Source organism: Loxodonta africana, chromosome 7 (genome assembly GCF_030014295.1).
Source record: "Loxodonta africana isolate mLoxAfr1 chromosome 7, mLoxAfr1.hap2, whole genome shotgun sequence".
Lineage (NCBI taxonomy): Eukaryota > Metazoa > Chordata > Mammalia > Proboscidea > Elephantidae > Loxodonta > Loxodonta africana.
This window is the reverse complement of record NC_087348.1, coordinates 67,160,462-67,177,714: the sequence shown is the minus strand read 5'-3', so window position 1 is coordinate 67,177,714 and position 17,253 is coordinate 67,160,462. Positions and strand designations below refer to the sequence as shown.

The window sequence follows — 17,253 nt, the reverse complement described above, 5'->3', positions numbered from 1 at the left end:
CACGAAGAACTTGGAGAGGACACCTACGATAGCTGGCTGTTTGAAACAGGTGACTTCTACGGTCCTTTCTAAGTTACAATGTATTCTGTGGATGCAAAAATCATAACCTAATTGTTAGGTTAATCTTGTTATCTCATTGCCATTAACAGCATAAAAAGCAATAAAAATAAATAAAGAGATAAATAAACAAGCTAGCACAGCTAACTGCAGTTGAAGAAGCCAGGCATTCAAGGGCTTCCAAAAGAGCTCTCTATCCTAGCTATCTTACTTTTTCTTTAACGCCAGGAGAAATTCCTAGGTTGACCTCCTTTATTATTGATACTTTTCACATATTGCCCCATGTGCTCGCTCATGCTCTTCTTAATGCTATGACAGTACACTTTACCCCTCTTTTCCACCAGCCTGAACCCTTCCCAAATCTCAAGTCTCCTCCTTGGGGATACCCTGCTGTTAGCGCTAATGCATAGTAATCTCTCTTCCTCTGGGCTTCACTTGCTCTTGTCTATAAAATCAAGATTAGTATTTTATTATACATTATGTATAGCACTATACTATGTATTCTGTATGCATGTGTGTGTGTATGTATAAAAAACTAATATTTGCTAATATATGTATATTTCTATATGTGTCTGGCTTCTCTGACTATAGCATTCTGTGAAAGCTTTTTGTGTACAGAAATAATTCCCTGTGTACTATACTAATTTAGTACAGTGCTGGGCACACAGCTGATTCCAAAGAGGCCCTGACCAACTGACTGACTAATGAATTAACAACATGAAAAACCAGCCAGCAAGCTCGAACTTTGTCCATCAGAAGTCATTTTCCTAAAATTCATTTTTCCTTCCTTTACAGATCAATTGCAAAGTCAAAATTCAAACACTGCAGTTTTCATAAATAGGAATAGCTGGAAGTATTGGGCATTACAAATAATGAACGTGCACATCAAGACAAAAGTTGTAGAAGCTTTTCAAAGTGTATGCACAGAGCTGATACAAGCAGAGGTGGCTAAGAACCCTCACTCTCAGCCCAAGTAAAGAGTATAATTTGACCATTACAGAAGTCCAGCATGGCTGCATGATTTCTAAATCACAAAAATATTTCTAGAGTGTAGTCCAACTTTGCCAATTGCAAAGGAACTAAATACTTATGTTGGCTAAGTCCCATTGTTTGCTGACCCTTCAAGCCCTTAAACCCGTTGCCGTAGAGTCAATTCCGACTCATAGAGACCCTTACAGGGTCTATAAATGAAGGTAATAAAGTTTGTTTCATTAGATGAGCCTCCACATTACACATCTCTGTAGTTGGTATTGCAGTAAGGAATAAAAATAATAGCAATATTTTTACATTACCTATTGGAGTGTTCTAATATAGCTCTCTCTACAGGAGGACAATATGAATTACGGGATCAATGAAAACAGTAGCTAGTCTATGTTAATTCATTTATATTTACAAGTATCTCATAGGCTTGATTCAATACCTTTAGGATTAAGACCGAACTGGCAAATGTTCAAATCACAGCATAATATAATAAAAATAGTTATTTTAATATAATAAAAATAAATTTGAGTGTAGAATTTTTTCTAGAATAATAATACCCTAAATTAGACCTGACCATGTGCCAGACACTGTTCCAAGTGTTTTACATACATTAATTTACTCAGTCTTCACAAAGGTCCTATGATGTAGGTATTATTATCATCCTCCATTCTACATACGAGGAAACTGAGGTACAGAGAGTTTAAATAAGTTTCCCAAAGGTAAGTGGTGAATTCAGAGGAATAAAGATTACTACATATCACTTGCCAGAGCCAGTAAGAAGCAAATCTAGTATTCAAGCCAGAGCAGTCTGGTTCCACAATCGATACTTTTAACCGTTACACTATACAGCCTCTAAGCAATTTGTAGGCTCTAATCGAGGGGTATGTGTGCTAGTGAAAAGGACATATGTTTCAGATTCAGATAAGCCTGGTTTAAATCTCAGCTCTATCATTTACTAGCTGTGTGGCCTTGAACAAATTATTTAACATCTCTGAACTTGTGTTTTTCAGTCTTATAGTGGATGTGTTATAAGGACGGATCAGTCCCTGGAGAACGGCATCATGCTTGGTAAAGTAGAGGGTCAGCAAAAAAGAGGAAGACCCTCAACGAGATGGACTGACACAGTGGCCACAACAACATATCAATTGTGAGGATGGAGCAGGACCAGGCAGTCTCATTCTGTTGTGCATAGGGTTGCTATGAGTCAGAACAACAATAATGGAAATGATAATATATTGTAAATTTGTTGTATTTTCAACAAACTATATGATTCACTCAGTATATAGTATACATAATATAGTGATTATTCAATAATTAAAATTATTATTACTTAAAATGCTGTTGTTGATGTTGTTGTTATGTGCCATCAAGTTGATTTCAATTCATAGTGACCCCCTGTGACAGAGTAAAACTTTTCATAAAGTTTTCTAGGCTGTAGTCTTTACGGGAGTAGATCTCCACGTCTTTCTCCCGTAGAGCCACTGGGTGGGTTTGAGCCACCAACCTTTAAGTTAGCAGTCAAGCACTTAACCATTGTACCACCAGGGCTCCTTATTAAAATACAGCCCCAAATTTAATATTTTATAGTTGCTGCATAACTCTCTATTATTTCACAGGTAAATTATCAAATAAGCATTTCAAATAAACTGAAGTACACTTAGCTATAGTTGTTTGGGAAAAGACATCATTGTAGCTATATGTACCCCAATAATAATGATTCTAATTTCAATATTAAAGTGTTCTCATTAGGATTATTACAAAATTCTGACACTTAACCTACCAATCGAAGGGGTTAAATCCAAGGTAAGAGCTAACTTTACTCCATTCCATGTTATTGATACATTCATTTCATAACAGCTAAGGGAAAAAAAAAAACAAAAACTAACTCATCAAAAAAATTCACTCATCAGCTACAGTTGTTTAAAAATTTTAGTCAGTAAAATGTACCACAATGTTGAACAGTTTCTGTAATTTTATTGGCTTGAAAGTTGTGCATGTCTTTTCAAAATCAGCTATAAAAATTGATTTTGCCCCATTCCATAAAGGAGTCAATAGCAATCTTTGAGTTTCTGTTTTTTCTCCCTACTCCTCTTGTAATAACCACACATCTAATGAAGATCAATTTTCAAAGATGAGCCCCAGGGAATTAATAATCTATCAAATACAGCTACCTAGAAAACAAACTCTCAAGCAGAAAAAATACTTGGCTTTATGTAGCAAGTATTAGACCAAAGCTGACCACAGGAAATGTTCAAGGTTAAAGAACAAGACATTTGGATCATCTGCCTGCACTTCTGTAGCCCCATTCCACAGTCTAAAAACATCCTCCTATAAAGGACTTTCCTGGATTAACAGGAACAGGGGCCTTGGTCTCTAAATCTCAGAGCTCCTTTGTCACCACCACACTATCACAATCAAAAGCCCTGGAGCTCTTGCTCAAATGGGCAGTCAAATTCATGACTGCCAGAACGCGGCTATTAGACACAGCTTGACATAGAGCAACATGGTAAGCACAGTTAAAGATATCGCACTAGGACCACAGTCATTTGGCATGATGGAGTCACAGACACTTGAATGTGGACCTTTGTTCCTTCTCATGTTCAGCGGCCATAGGAACTCTCTAAGCCTCCATTTCTTTATCATATTTTGAGAATTACCTAAAAAACACCTAGTACAAAATAGGTGGTAGGTGTTATTAGGCTATCGTAATTTTTTTATTTTACATGCATTTTTATGTGTTGAGCTATTCTGATCCAGAGCTCTTTTAGTGCACCCTTTGTTAAAGGGGATCAAATTAAATAGAATTACTGCAATCTCATATTTTCAAATAAGTGTCGGGAACTGAAAAGGCACCAGTGATACTCTTCCAGACTATGGCAAACAAGACACAGCATGTATCACGAGATACACAGGGGACATGACTGGGGAGAAGGGTGGGAACCACAAAAGGCCTCAAATTAAAAAATTTTTTAATTCTCTATTCAAGTGAAGTTATACACGCTTACAGGTGTACACTAACAGGATTAAAAGTTGATGTTATCACACAATCTTACATTTGTATTTTGTTACCTATGACCACACTACCTAAGGTACACTTTGGAAAGTTGTTTTTCTTAAATTCTCTAATTATCACGTGAATAGGCTAATCATATTGCACTGTACTTTTTTTTTTTTTGGTGTTAAAAGTATTACTTTCGAAAATGTAAACACTTATAATACAAAAGGAATTTGATAGTCCTATTTTGCCATGTCTTCATTTGTTAATAAATTGGGATCCTCAGACAATAAAGTGGCTTAAGCCTCTCTTTACAGCTAAAAGGTTCTCCCATCGCGTAAAGAAATTTGTTGATTATCTAGAGAGGTGATATAAATATGTAGTTTTACTGTGATATCCACTGCCGTCAAGTCAATTCCGACTCTGACAGTACCTATTAAGTAATAGCGATAGTGACAAGAGTCAGTCTTTACTGATATCTTACTATTTGCCAAGCTCTGTGTAAAGTACTTTTAAAAGCATTGCCTCATGGAGTTCTCTCAACAACGCTATGAGCTAGGTACTATTATTTGTTTTGTTTCACACACGAGAAAACAGAAGCTTAGAGGAGTTAAATAACTTGCTCAAGCAGGTGGCACAGTCAGTATTTGAACCCCAGTAGTCAACTTCAAAGTCCATGCTCCTCTGAACAACATTCTAGCGTATTGTACAGATTTGTGACCCAGACTACTTCAATTGACTTTTTTTCTTTTTTGTATTGTCACTATTTACTATTCCAAATTAGTTTTATGCTTCTAAACACATGCTTCTGAAACAAACTTTTTGTTCCATGGGGACGTATTTTGAGTGTCTTTAAAAATAAACAGCAATTACTTCTCCTTTAAGGTATCTCTTTTCTCCACCTTTAAGTGAAGCTTTCTTATTTCCCTGGCAAAGCCCACCTCCTTGATTCCCTCTCAAGTAGCTCCACTTCTCTCTTTCACACCCCTTCATAAGTGTCTCCCCAGTCTGATTCCAGCTGCTCCTGGCCTGTGCCTCTGGATGCCCCTCTGTTTACCACCCCCTAATGGACCTCTGTAGAAAGAGAGGCACTGTGCTTCTAGGCCTGAGTGTGCTGGAATCTACAGGCATCTGTGTCCCCACTTATCCTGACTATTGTGGTTATGAGGGGCCTCTTCTGAATGCAGACAGCCAGTCAGCCAAGTCGAAATTTATACCAGAAATCTATTACCTAATTTTTAAACAAAATGACAAGAAATCAGACTTGAAGATATCAAAAACATGTCTAGTTTGTGATTTAAGCAAGAAAATCCACATTGTTACTGCTTCCACCACAGAATAATTTACTGCAACAAGAGTTCTGTATCTTATGCCAAAAATGAGGTCCTCTAACCAATGTCAAGGTCAATTATCTTTTGGTAGATCCCACAACAAAAGCAGACTATTGTGATTAGAGTCAGAAGCACCACCCAAAGAAGCTGGAAAGCTTCTGGGGATTTCTTAAGGTTAGTTTTAATTTTTTTCTCCCTGTGTGTGTGTTTAAATAAACTACCAAAAACTCTGTGTGTGGGCACTGAACATCTTAGATGAATTTGGGAGACAATGAAAGGGATGATCAGTTGGGAATGGGCTGTTGCAGGTTTGTTTTGATTTGAGCAGGAGCCATGCTGCACTTGTGACACTGCTGTGATGACCACAGCCAAGCCCCTTCGGCATGTCACAACCTCCTCCCTTCCCTAATGGGCTTCCCAAACACACTGCCGCTAGCCATCTTGCAGTGTCTTACTGGGAACCAAAAGCCCAGGTGGCTAAATCCAGGAATACTTACCCTACAGTAAAGAACTGCCTCATTTCCTGTCTCCGAGACCTCATCAGTTGCTTATATTCCCCGATCCGGAGCTTTTTGCCATCAACAATGCAAGTGCGTTTCGGTCGGGGTTTGTATTTATAGTTTGGGTACTTCTCTAAGTGAATCTTGCTTAGGCGGGCCTGCTCTTCATAATAAGGTTGTTTCTCCTGGTTGGACATGGATTTCCAGCGAGACCCTAGACATAAAAACAGCCTTAAGTACCCGAGTGGCCAAGAAAACACATGCCAGGCAAATACAATTAGAAATATACCTTGCCACCATTTCATTTCACTCACCTGTGCTCGGCGTAATTTCTACCACACACTGCTGAATCTTCCAATATTTTTTAGATTACAGAATATTATTATTTTTCTCAATAATTTAAAGCTGATGCTACAAGCATAATGTTTTAAAACATATCTTTACTGCTTGAAGATCTCCTACACCAAGGTCTTTCCCCCATCATCTGTGTATCTCTCTCAAAAGGGCAGAAAACCTAAACTTTCTAAGCATACTTTCTGGTATAACAAAGATGCTCAGGAAAAGGAATCTTGGTCCCAGAAATTCAAACATCTCTCACACACCAAGCATCTGTAGTGAAGCCAGCCTTTGATAAGATGTTAAGTACACGTTGACATTCTTCCCTACATAAAACTACTACGCACACTGTCCCCCCTGGCCTAGGGTAATTAAAAACCTAAACTCTGCTTAAGAAGTTATAGCTTTAGAGCCAGAAGGTACTGTTGCAATTATGTATACTATTTTCAAGTACTATAAATGTTCATTCAAAGCTGTACCAATAAAAGTACAAAAATTTTTAATACGGTTTATACAGGAAGAAGGAAAAGTATTCACTTCTCTAATATTGTTTATAAAGAATTATCTAAACACTTGACGAAGAAGAGACGTGTTTTTTTATATGTATCAAATTGCATTTTTGTGTCTTGCCGGTGAATAAAGCGGTAACAGCTGTGCTGACTGGATGTTAGCTATTCTTTAGTGGAGATTTTTCATACGTAAACAAATGGAAAAGTTGTACAAATATTCTCTGTAGCCAGCAATATCCTGGTCTGCTTTAATAGCACATCCATCCCTGTTTTTCCTGATTGTTGTGCAAAAGTTATATAGAAAGTCTACATAGATAGGCTCCTTTGTGTTCCCGACAGCTTAACGCCCCAGTTAACAGAATTCTTGGTACTCTCGCAAGGCATGTGCTTAAAAGTTTACATTTTAATGAATACACTTACTATATTCCTAATAATTTTTTTTCACAGAATGCACACCAATAATATGGATTCCCCACAGCTGCCAAAATGGAAACAGAGATTCTATGCCCATTTGAAAGCTTCCTCATGCTGCTACTAAAATAGCAGAAAAAATATAAAAATTTCAGAGTTAGATATCAAACTTTAAGGATGGAGAAACATTGTTGTTGTTTTTTTTTTTTTTTAGAATATCTTGTAATTATAAAAAGTATATATAAAATACATCTAATAGGAACATTTTGGCTTGAAAGGTATTTAAATTCAAAAGAATAATGCTCTTATGCATATCTCTGAAATACTGAAAATAAAATCCCACTTAATTGCTAATGACATTTTTTATCCATCTTGAAATTCAAAAGGCAAAAGGCAAAAAAAAAGAAAAACCTGGATTTTAACATTAACACCACTATTCAATTTTACGTGTGTTTTAAATTTTCTTAGAGGTCACTGCTCAGAATGTCTCAAAATCAGGCTAAATTATTTATACAGTGACAAAACATGTGTATTTGTGTACGTTCGGATCACTGATATTTATTCAGGTTAAATATTTATTGCTTTTGAACAAAACATTTAAAAAATTAAAACCACAGTTTAAGTCTCTAATGTTTTTTAGCTTCTTAAATGGTTTCCTTTGAGATTTTGTCACATCATGACAGCTTAAGTAGAACAGTGCCTTCTGTGTTTTTTCTCTTTAAAGGGGAAACATGTTGACCATAATGCTGCATGTTGAATAAAATATGTTCAATATGTTGAGCACAAACTGTATAATCTGCACTAGGCAAACTTTATTCCAACAGAACAAGGCTTGAGTTTAATCTCGAGAAATAGGAGACTCACTCTGACAATTTACCACAGAATGGGCCTCTGCCCTGTGGTCTATGTGTTCAACTCACTGCTATTAAATTTGAACTAGTCATATCTTATTAAAGTGAATGTAGCTTTATTTTATACATTTTTAAAGTTATCTTTAGAGGCACTGTTCTGTACTCCATGAATTTCACACCCTTTTTGGGCTCACTCCAGGTCCTTGAGTTCTTTCAGTGGGACACATGAACCCAAGGATACTAAAGCAGGAAACTGTAATGTCTATGAGCATTTCCAAGACTCTGTAGCAAGTTATGATTTAAGACAATAAGAAAAAATACAGAGCTTGTCTCCATGATTCTTGTTTATCAGTAACCTCTAAGAGATGCCAAATACAAAGTATTAACACATACTATAAATAATTTTGTCTCTCAAATAAGTTTTTAGCTGGCCCTGCCCTGGCACCTGGTGGATATAATAATCTCCTAACTCTAAATGTCACGGTTGAGGGTGGGGAGTGCAGAGATAACAAAGGCTTCAGGCTTCCCGCAGCAGCTGACTGAACTATATCTAACTTCTGCAAACCACAATCTCCTTTAGGAGCCTAATCGTGCCCTCGCTTTCCACTCCAGGGGCATTCATGGGGCAGAAAATCAGCATCAGCTGCTGCACTCACCTAAGATTTTGCTAATGTTGGAGTTATGCATGTCGGGGAAGGCCTGAAGGATTTTCCTCCTCTCGTCCTTTGCCCAAACCATGAATGCATTCATTGGTCGCTTGATGTGGGGCTCACTGCTGGCACGGCCGCGGGCGTCCCTGTAGACTCGGGCTTCAGCCACAGTGGCACCTCCTGTTGGCCAACAATAATACTGCTGTAGTTTAGCTGCAGAGCCATTCATTGCTTTACTTCCTGTAATGTCAGGGCAGGAAGAACAAGACAGACGAGTGCAAAGCATTATTATCTGGATAATGCAACAGAGCTTGCTGCTTGGTTCAGCTGTTTTCCCCAGGCCCTTGTCTTCTATTTCTAAGTGTGCTCTTGGAAGCAGAACACAGTTTCAAATGACGGTTCTACAGCCCCTTCTGATGTAAGTCTCAAAGACAGAGAGGGCAGAATTAATTTTCAATGTGTTTATAGACTTAGCACTAAGGAGCCCTGGTGGTGCAGTGCTTAAGCGACCAGCTGCGAACCGAAAGGTCAGCAGTTTGAATATACCAGTCACTCCTCAGGAGAAAGATATGGCAGTCTGCTTCCGTAAATATTACAGCCTTGGAAACCCTATGGGACAGTTTTGCTCTGTCTTATAGGGTCACTGTGAGTTGGAACCGACTTGACGGCAAAAGGTTTAGTACATTTACTATAATCATTTCCATGTGATGATAAAGCATTGACTGGCATAAAATCAACTTGCCTCCTGTAATCCCTTCCTTCAAAAGCTGACCCTTAATCTATCATTTTAGCCTCATTTGCCGAAACTCCCAGCCACTTCAAACTATACCTTTCCCTGCATTTTCATAGCATTTTGCCTTGTTTCACGCTCTGCTCTCTGCCTAGAAGACCCTTCTCCTACTTTGCCACCCTAAATCCCACTCATCCTTCATGTTCTAGTCATATATTGGTGGGTTTCATTCATTAATTCAATGAAAAATATTAATTGAGCAAGTGCTATGAGCTAGGGTTTATGCCAGTTGTTAGAGATACAAAGATGAATAAAACAGCCACTACTTTTAAGGCACTCACAGTTTAGAGGGGAGACAGACCCTCAACAGTCATAACAGAGTGCTGTAAGTGCTGCAGTGCTGAAGTAAACAGGGTGCCAAGACAGCACCTTACTTGTGCTTACTTACTAATCTGTAGTACACACGTGTGAAATTGTACACTACAGATTAGTAAGTGAGCACAAGTAAGCACATGCATACCTTGCTTACTATAAGCAGGTGTGTACCATGTTTACTGGTTAATCCACCCCTTTCTGTAGTAATTACTTGTTAATGTGACTATCTCCATCTAATCGTTCTACTCCATTCTCAGGAATATGGGATCCTTAAAGTTAGTGATTATGTTGTACTCGTTCTTGTATTTGGGATTCCTAACATAATAGTCAATAAATATTTATTGAGTAAAAGACTGGTTTTCAACTTATATGCAAAGGTAGTAAACTAAGAGGTATTCATTTCTGGAATCCTGATATATTTTTCTGTTGTTTAAGGTTAGTTCTTTAACATCCTCCTGTGAAACTATGTCTAAATTTCTTAAATTGTGTAGTTTCATAAGAGCTGACTCTAGTACCATACTAGATTGAAAGCTCCTTGAGGGTAGAGACTGAGTCTTGTACACTGCTATATCCCTAGGATCCAGTGAAGTATCTCACACACGGTTTCAATTAGTAAAACATGTTAAATAAATTAATGAATGATTGAATAAATAAATGGAGCTCTTGCTCTGTTTTCATGTACCCAATCAGCATGACACATGGATGAGTGGTTTGCAATGTGGTAACTACAGAATATCCCCCTATACACTGAAAACTTCTATAGCTAAATACAATGTGGTTGGATTGGTGGCCTCAGCCAAGCTTAACTGCATAAACAGTAAAGCCTGTCCCTCAAAGCTCAGAATCAAAATATATATTAAAACTAAGATTTTAACTTTCCTGGAAAAAAGTAAATCCTTTCATCTCCGTGGAGTTATTATACAGGAACAACATGACACAATCAATCTTTGGCCCTTCTGCTCTATTTCTAGATACCTTGATTAAGTAGACATTTGTTTGTGTCAAGGCTAGTAATAAATTAGAACATTAAAATGGACTATTATTTGGCAAATATGGACATCATTTATTGCAAACAAAAGACAGGATTAAAAAGGGCCAAACTGGCTAATATTGTGCATTCTTTTCTAAACATGAAAAGGGGTGGGGGAACCACTCTCTGAAGGTTATACAAAAATAACATATTTTATGAACAGTCCTTCTTTTAGGCCTGCTCGACAGAATGATCCCTTATATGAAAATCTCAGATCCCAAGATGCATAACTAATATGCTACCTTTTTGCCACCATACCCACAGTACGTTAATTTCATTTAAAATGCACTGACCATACAGGATAAATTGATTTCACTTTATATGGCTTTGACAGCCATGTTTATTGTGCAGTGAAATGTACTGTAGCTTCCAGCTGACAATATCCATCAACACAGGGCAATATGCTGACTGCTGGGCCAGACGAAGGCATACATTACTCTGGAAGTGAAACCCTCATTCAGATACGACAGTGTCTTCTCCTGAGGATCACCATGGTAATTTATGATGCCCTCAGTGCCATTACTTTACAACTGACAAGGACTCGGCAATTTATATACTTGCATGCCTACACATAAAAGTCGACAGGTTTGTAGAGAACGTCAGATGCAAAAACATTTCAGTATTATCCTAAGTTAACGACTGTGCCCCAGGGGACTAACATCTGAGATCTGGTTTTCCTGTCATCACTTTCTCTCTACCTCCGGCAAAACCAAATAGTCAACTCCTATTTATTTACTTAAAATCTGTATTTCCTTGTGAACTGGAAGTTTCAATCTCCTGTAGACTAACAGGGATCATGGTGGACTTTTAGACTCTGGTTTTAGTATAGAGAAACATACTATATTCTCTGCTCCATACTGATGGGTTCCCTTAGACATGGCATACATACGCCCCATCCATTTTCCTCTTATGTTATTCTGCCCTCTTAGCATATCTTTTCTATTCTCTCTTTCTACCAAATTCTACCCTTTTCCCAGGAGCAGTGCTCAGGACCCACCTTCACTAACTTCCTACACAGATCTTGCCCCCTGTCTTCCAAGTACATATTATCTATACCACACTGATTGACAATGAATTAATTACACAGCAGATCTCTAGGATTCATAAGGAATGCTCCCATAAATTGAGAAATTCAACCACAGTGCATAGTATAGAAATGAGAATAAGGAAGGGAAAAAGAGAAAATACTCTAGGACACGTTCATTTTTCCTCCTTTCCTTGCCTCCTCTTCTCCCTTGCAGGAAAAATGAAATGAAAAAAGAATGGGGATATCCTGAGCTAAACTAGGAATGTTGCATAAAAATAAACCCAGATTCAGGAAGAAGAAGAGGCTTACCCAGGAAGAGTAAAGTTTGAAACCACTTTTAAAATTGTACTTGATATCTTATCAAGCATCAACTATAGCAATGACTTTTAATTCTACACAGATTTGCAGTACCCAGGGCCCTTTGCAAAATCGTAACTGGGACAATGCTTTTCTTCATCCACTTGTTCTCATTTTTACATCATTTCTCACCTATCTTCCAAATATGTAGTACTCTCGGGCTACCTTATGACTATTTAAACTATGCCCAGGATGCCACCCTTCTTCTTAACTAAAAAAAAACCCAGTGCTGTCGAGTCTAGATGGTCAATAAACAATAACAACAAATCAGCTTTGCATATGAAAATGTACCCTTGCTTAAACCCCATTGCCGACAAGTTGATTCCAACTCAGAGCTACCCTATAGGAAAAAGTAGAACTTCCCCACAGGGTTTCCAAGACTGTAATCTTTAAGGAAGCAGGTTGCCACATCTTTCTCTGGTGGAGCGTCTGGCAGATTTGAACAGCTGACCTTTTAGTTAGCAGCCTAGCACTTAGCCACTGTGCCACCACAAATCCTTTTGCTTTAGCCACTACCGCTAAAATCTTGGAAAGCAGCTCTATCCTTCCCTGGGATTGTAACACCTGAGTTGTCACCTGGGGTTGGTACCAAAAAAATAACCAAACCCACTGCCGTCGAGTCAATTCCGACTCATAGCAATCCTACAGGACAGAGTAGAACTGCCCCATAGAGTTTCCAAGGAACACCTGGAGGATTTGAAGGTGCTCTTGGTTAAAAGCCTACCTCTTGGTTAACAGCCATAGCACTTAACCACTACACCACCGGGGTTTCCGGGGTTGGTACAGCAACTAATAATACTATAAGCCAGAAGTTCCTCACAAAGAAATGTTGAGGGTTTCCTCTATTCTGTCTTCTTGAGGGCAGTGACTATACCATACACAGCTCATATGGAACTCAGGGAGGCAACCAATGAGTATTATGCAGAAAAATGCTTTTCAACAAATATTTGTTGAACTCAATCTTTTGATAGAAAACAGTTCCCAATATTACTTCCTTTTTCACTGAAAACTGACAACCTATCTGTTACTTGAATTCACAACCTGGGTATTAGTTAACCCTACAATCAAAATTTTTTTAAAAAGTATCAGGCAACAAAATCAAAGAACACTTAGAAAGTGTCCCCAAATTTCCCTAAACTTTGCTCTGTAATACAAAATGATCAGGAAAATCCTAAAAAATTGCAGCAATAGAAATATATATAACTTTATGTGTGTATATAAATTTAGAAATGAAAATTTCATATTTTGAGAGCCCTTTTAAACAGATAAGGAAAATTCTGTAGAAGACTATAGAACTATTTTAAATAATTATTCTATTAATCTGTGTATCTGAAACCTAAAATTCACTTTCTGTTATCATTTAAAAAATATACATATCAACTGTGTCTTCATAATCCTTCATTCATTTTAGGAAATAACATCAAGGTTTTTTTTGTTTGTTTAAGCACTTCATTCTAAAATAGCCAATGCTCCATGTCAGAATCCATATTTGTCCTAGAGGAAGTCTCATAATTCTCTGAGGCACCTCCTTTCCCTTTTAATAGCAGAGGAGTCATTTGTGAGTTCAATGTTAATGACATGACTTCTCCAGGAAAGCAATTGGAAGGAGCCTAGGCCCACAGTTGTGTACCTGGAGACTAGTGCTTTCCTGCTGAACTCAGAGTTATTACTAGTGACTCCTTTCAACAGCAGTCCCAAAATATTGCTACTGAAAGGCCAGGAGGTTAACAGCACCACACTAGGCACCAAATGAAAGCACTGTTTCCCTGTACTCCAGGAACTCCTGCACTAAACTTTCCCTACAAGGCGCAGATTGGCTAATTCATCCTTCATCTCCCAAATCACTGTTTGTGTAAAGGGTGAACTTTAAGACAGAAGAAGAAAGACAGTTAATCAATGGAGAGAAGATAGAAATTGCCAAGGCAAAGATCTCCTTAGGAAACTGTGATTTCAGTGATCTAAAGAGAAGACAGAAAGCTAAGTTTTTCCAGGTGGGTTGGAAAGAAGGCCAGATTCACCATCATAGCCTATTGCAATGGTCCTGAACTACTCCCAGAGAGGCCCGTTCCTCAATAAATTCTAAGGGCTATGTGAGTGAGTGAGTGAGTGTGTGGGTTTGTGCATGTATAAAGTTCTCTCTAAGATGGAACTCTGGCTAATTCTATTATGTGTTTAAACCAAAAACCAAACCTGTTGCCGTCAAGTTGATTCCTACTGATAGCAACCCGACAGGACAGGGTAGAATTGCCCCATCAAGTTTCCAAGGAGTGCCTGGTGGATTCAAACTGCCAACCTTTTCGTTAGCCGCCATAACTCTTAACCAGTATGCCACCAGGGTTTCCATAACATGTTTAGTAATCACTTATTTATGTATTAATTCAGCAAATACTTTTGACAAATTTAGATGTGTACAGTATTGTGCTGGAGTATACAAAGATAAATAACACATGTGGCTTGTTTTTAAGGGGTTCAATCCAGTGTGAGAAACAGACATATAAATAAAAAAAATTATAAAACAGTATAAGTGGTTTTGTGAGCAGTGTCTTGGGTCTTCAGACCTTGTGAGCGGCCATCTAAGATACAACTATTGGTCTATTACTGTCTGGAGCAAAAGTGAGTGAAGAAAATCAGGCTCAAGTGAGCAATGAGTCCAAAGGACTATTGGACTATATGAACAATAGCCTATACAACCTCAAGACCAGAAGAACTAGATAGTACCCAGCTACCACTACCCATCACTCTGACTAGGATCACAATAGAGTCCTGGACAGGACGGGAGAAAAACTGTAGAACAAAAAATCAAATTCACAAAACAGGCCAGACTTACTAGTCTGAAAGAGACTGGAGGAAACCCCGAGAATATGGCCGTAAGACAGTCTTCTGAAATGGAACTGAAGCCATTCCTAGAGACCACCTTTCAGCCTAACCATAGACTAAAAACCAAAACCAAACCCATTCCCACCGAGTCGATTCCGATGAGTAAACCACAGACAGGCCCATATAATAAACAATAACACCCGAGAGGAATGTGCTTCTTAGAACAATCAATTACACAAAATCAAAAGGGCAACATTTGCCCAAAAGCAAAATGAGAAGGCAGGAAGGGGTAGAAAATCAGGATAAAAGGAAATGAGGAAACTAGAATATCAGGATAAAAGGAAACTGGGAGACCAGAGAGAGTGCTGACACATTGTGGGGAATGGAACCAATGTCATGGAACACTTTATGTACAAATTATTGAATGGGAAACTAATTTGCTCTATAAACTTTTACCTAATGCACAACAACAACAACAAAATAAAAACAGTATAAGTGCTAACAAAGGTAGTTTGAAGATGTTATAAAAGCAGAGAAGAGGAGGTATTAACACCACTAGAGTAGACACAAATGAATGTTAGGGAGGCTTCAACGAGGAAGTGGTGCTTGAGCAGCATCTTAAAAAAAAAAAAGAGTAAGAATTCACTAGCAGTTATGATTGTGAAGGCATTTCAGGCTGGAGAGTCAGTGTGAATAAAGGCACAGAGGTGTGAAAAAAACACAGTGTATTTTAGGGACTAACAAGAAGGTGGCTATGCTTGGGCTTATAGAAAAAAAAAATAGGGGTGAAATCAGAAAAATAAGTAGGGGCTAAATTGCTAAGTACCTTGAATGCCAAGCCAAGAAGGCTGTAAGGTTGTTAAGCAGGGCAGTAACATGAACAAATAAATATGTTCTAGAAGAGGTAAAAATGGAAACCAAATAAGAAATTATCACTAAATAGCCTCAATAATTATTAGTGAATTGCTAATAAAGACTAGAGAAAAATAAAGTGGATAAATAACTTCTCACAGGCCGATTAAAATCTAAATTTTGTCAAATAGAATGAATGTAATATATGCAGAACACTGGCACAAAAGATCTTGTTCTGGGACGTAGTTCTGCTAATGGCAAAATAGCTTATATCAGACCAACCCTTCAACAGATAATAAGTATAAAGTCTGGACAAAATATGTAAAAACAACTACTTGAAGGCATATGAGAGCTTCCAAAATTAGGCTGAAATTGGAAAGGATTCAATCCTAGAAAGAAAAAAATTGAGAAAAACTGAATTGAAGTGAAAAAACCGAGTGAGAATGAAAACAAGTGAGTGTCAATGAAAACACTCCCCAGTCAGTATAGCATGAAGGGCCTAGAATTCAAACAGAAAGTCACAATTGGACTGGCTTAAAGTGTCAGAAGACAAAGTTTGAGGGCTCCAGAGTGACTAATCGTAAAAAACTTCGCATATACAGGAAGATTCCAATTAGCCCAGTGGAAAAGTGTTGTATATCTGAAAAATTCAAGCAGAGATTTAAACTGTTATCCACTGTAACGAAAACAGAATTTGGATTTGAATCCTACCAAGACAGAGGGGACTGGTAAACACACTGGGTTTTCCATTTAATAGAATCAATTTCCATGGAATCCTTAGGAATAGAAACTGTACTTCAAGAATAAGGACTCATCCTAGATCTAAAAACAAAACTGAACCAGACTCTCCCTTACAGTGCAAAATTAAGCCTCCACAAGTTCAAGGAAATCAGTAAGTAATTTTTAACTGCCTGCTACCACAAAAATAAATACTCTTCAGTAGAAGAAAATAGAATTCAGAATCTCTACAACTTATAATCCACAATGTATAATATATAATAAAAAATTACTAGTCATACTAAAAATCAGGAAAAAGTGACCCGGAGACCAAAAAAAAAATGTCAACAGAAAGAGAATCTGAGATGACCCAGATGGTGTAATTAGTGGATAAGGGCTTTAAATCAGTCAATATAAATATGCTTCAAGGACTGAAAGAAAAAGATGATAATAATGAATGAATAGATGAGGAAACTGTGCAGAGAAATAAAAAGAAACAAATGAAATTCTAGGACTGAAAAGTATAACATCTGAGATGAAAATTCACTGGATATACTTAACAAAAGGTTGGAGTGCAGAATAAAGAGTAAGTAAACTTGAAAACAGAAAGACAAGAAATTGTCCAGTCTCAAAAACAGAAAGAAAAAAAAAAAAAACTCAGAAAGTAAATAGAGATTCAGCAAAATGTGGGACAATATGAAGTGTCATAAAATATGTATAAAACTGT

At 37.6% G+C, this 17,253-nt stretch overlaps 1 protein-coding gene across 5 annotated transcripts in view; it reads right to left on the bottom strand.

Annotated features, from left to right (window-relative positions):
• Window positions 1–17,253, bottom strand: part of SOX6 (SRY-box transcription factor 6) — a 647,578-nt gene that overhangs the window by 11,043 nt on the left and 619,282 nt on the right. For all 5 annotated transcript variants that reach the window (XM_064288384.1, XM_064288383.1, XM_064288385.1 and 2 more), the window contains 2 exons: window positions 8,628–8,861; window positions 5,862–6,078 (listed from right to left, as the gene is read on the bottom strand). In XM_064288384.1, coding sequence (XP_064144454.1) covers window positions 5,862–6,078; window positions 8,628–8,861 — 451 coding nt within the window. The remainder of the gene's footprint in view (window positions 1–5,861; window positions 6,079–8,627; window positions 8,862–17,253) is intronic.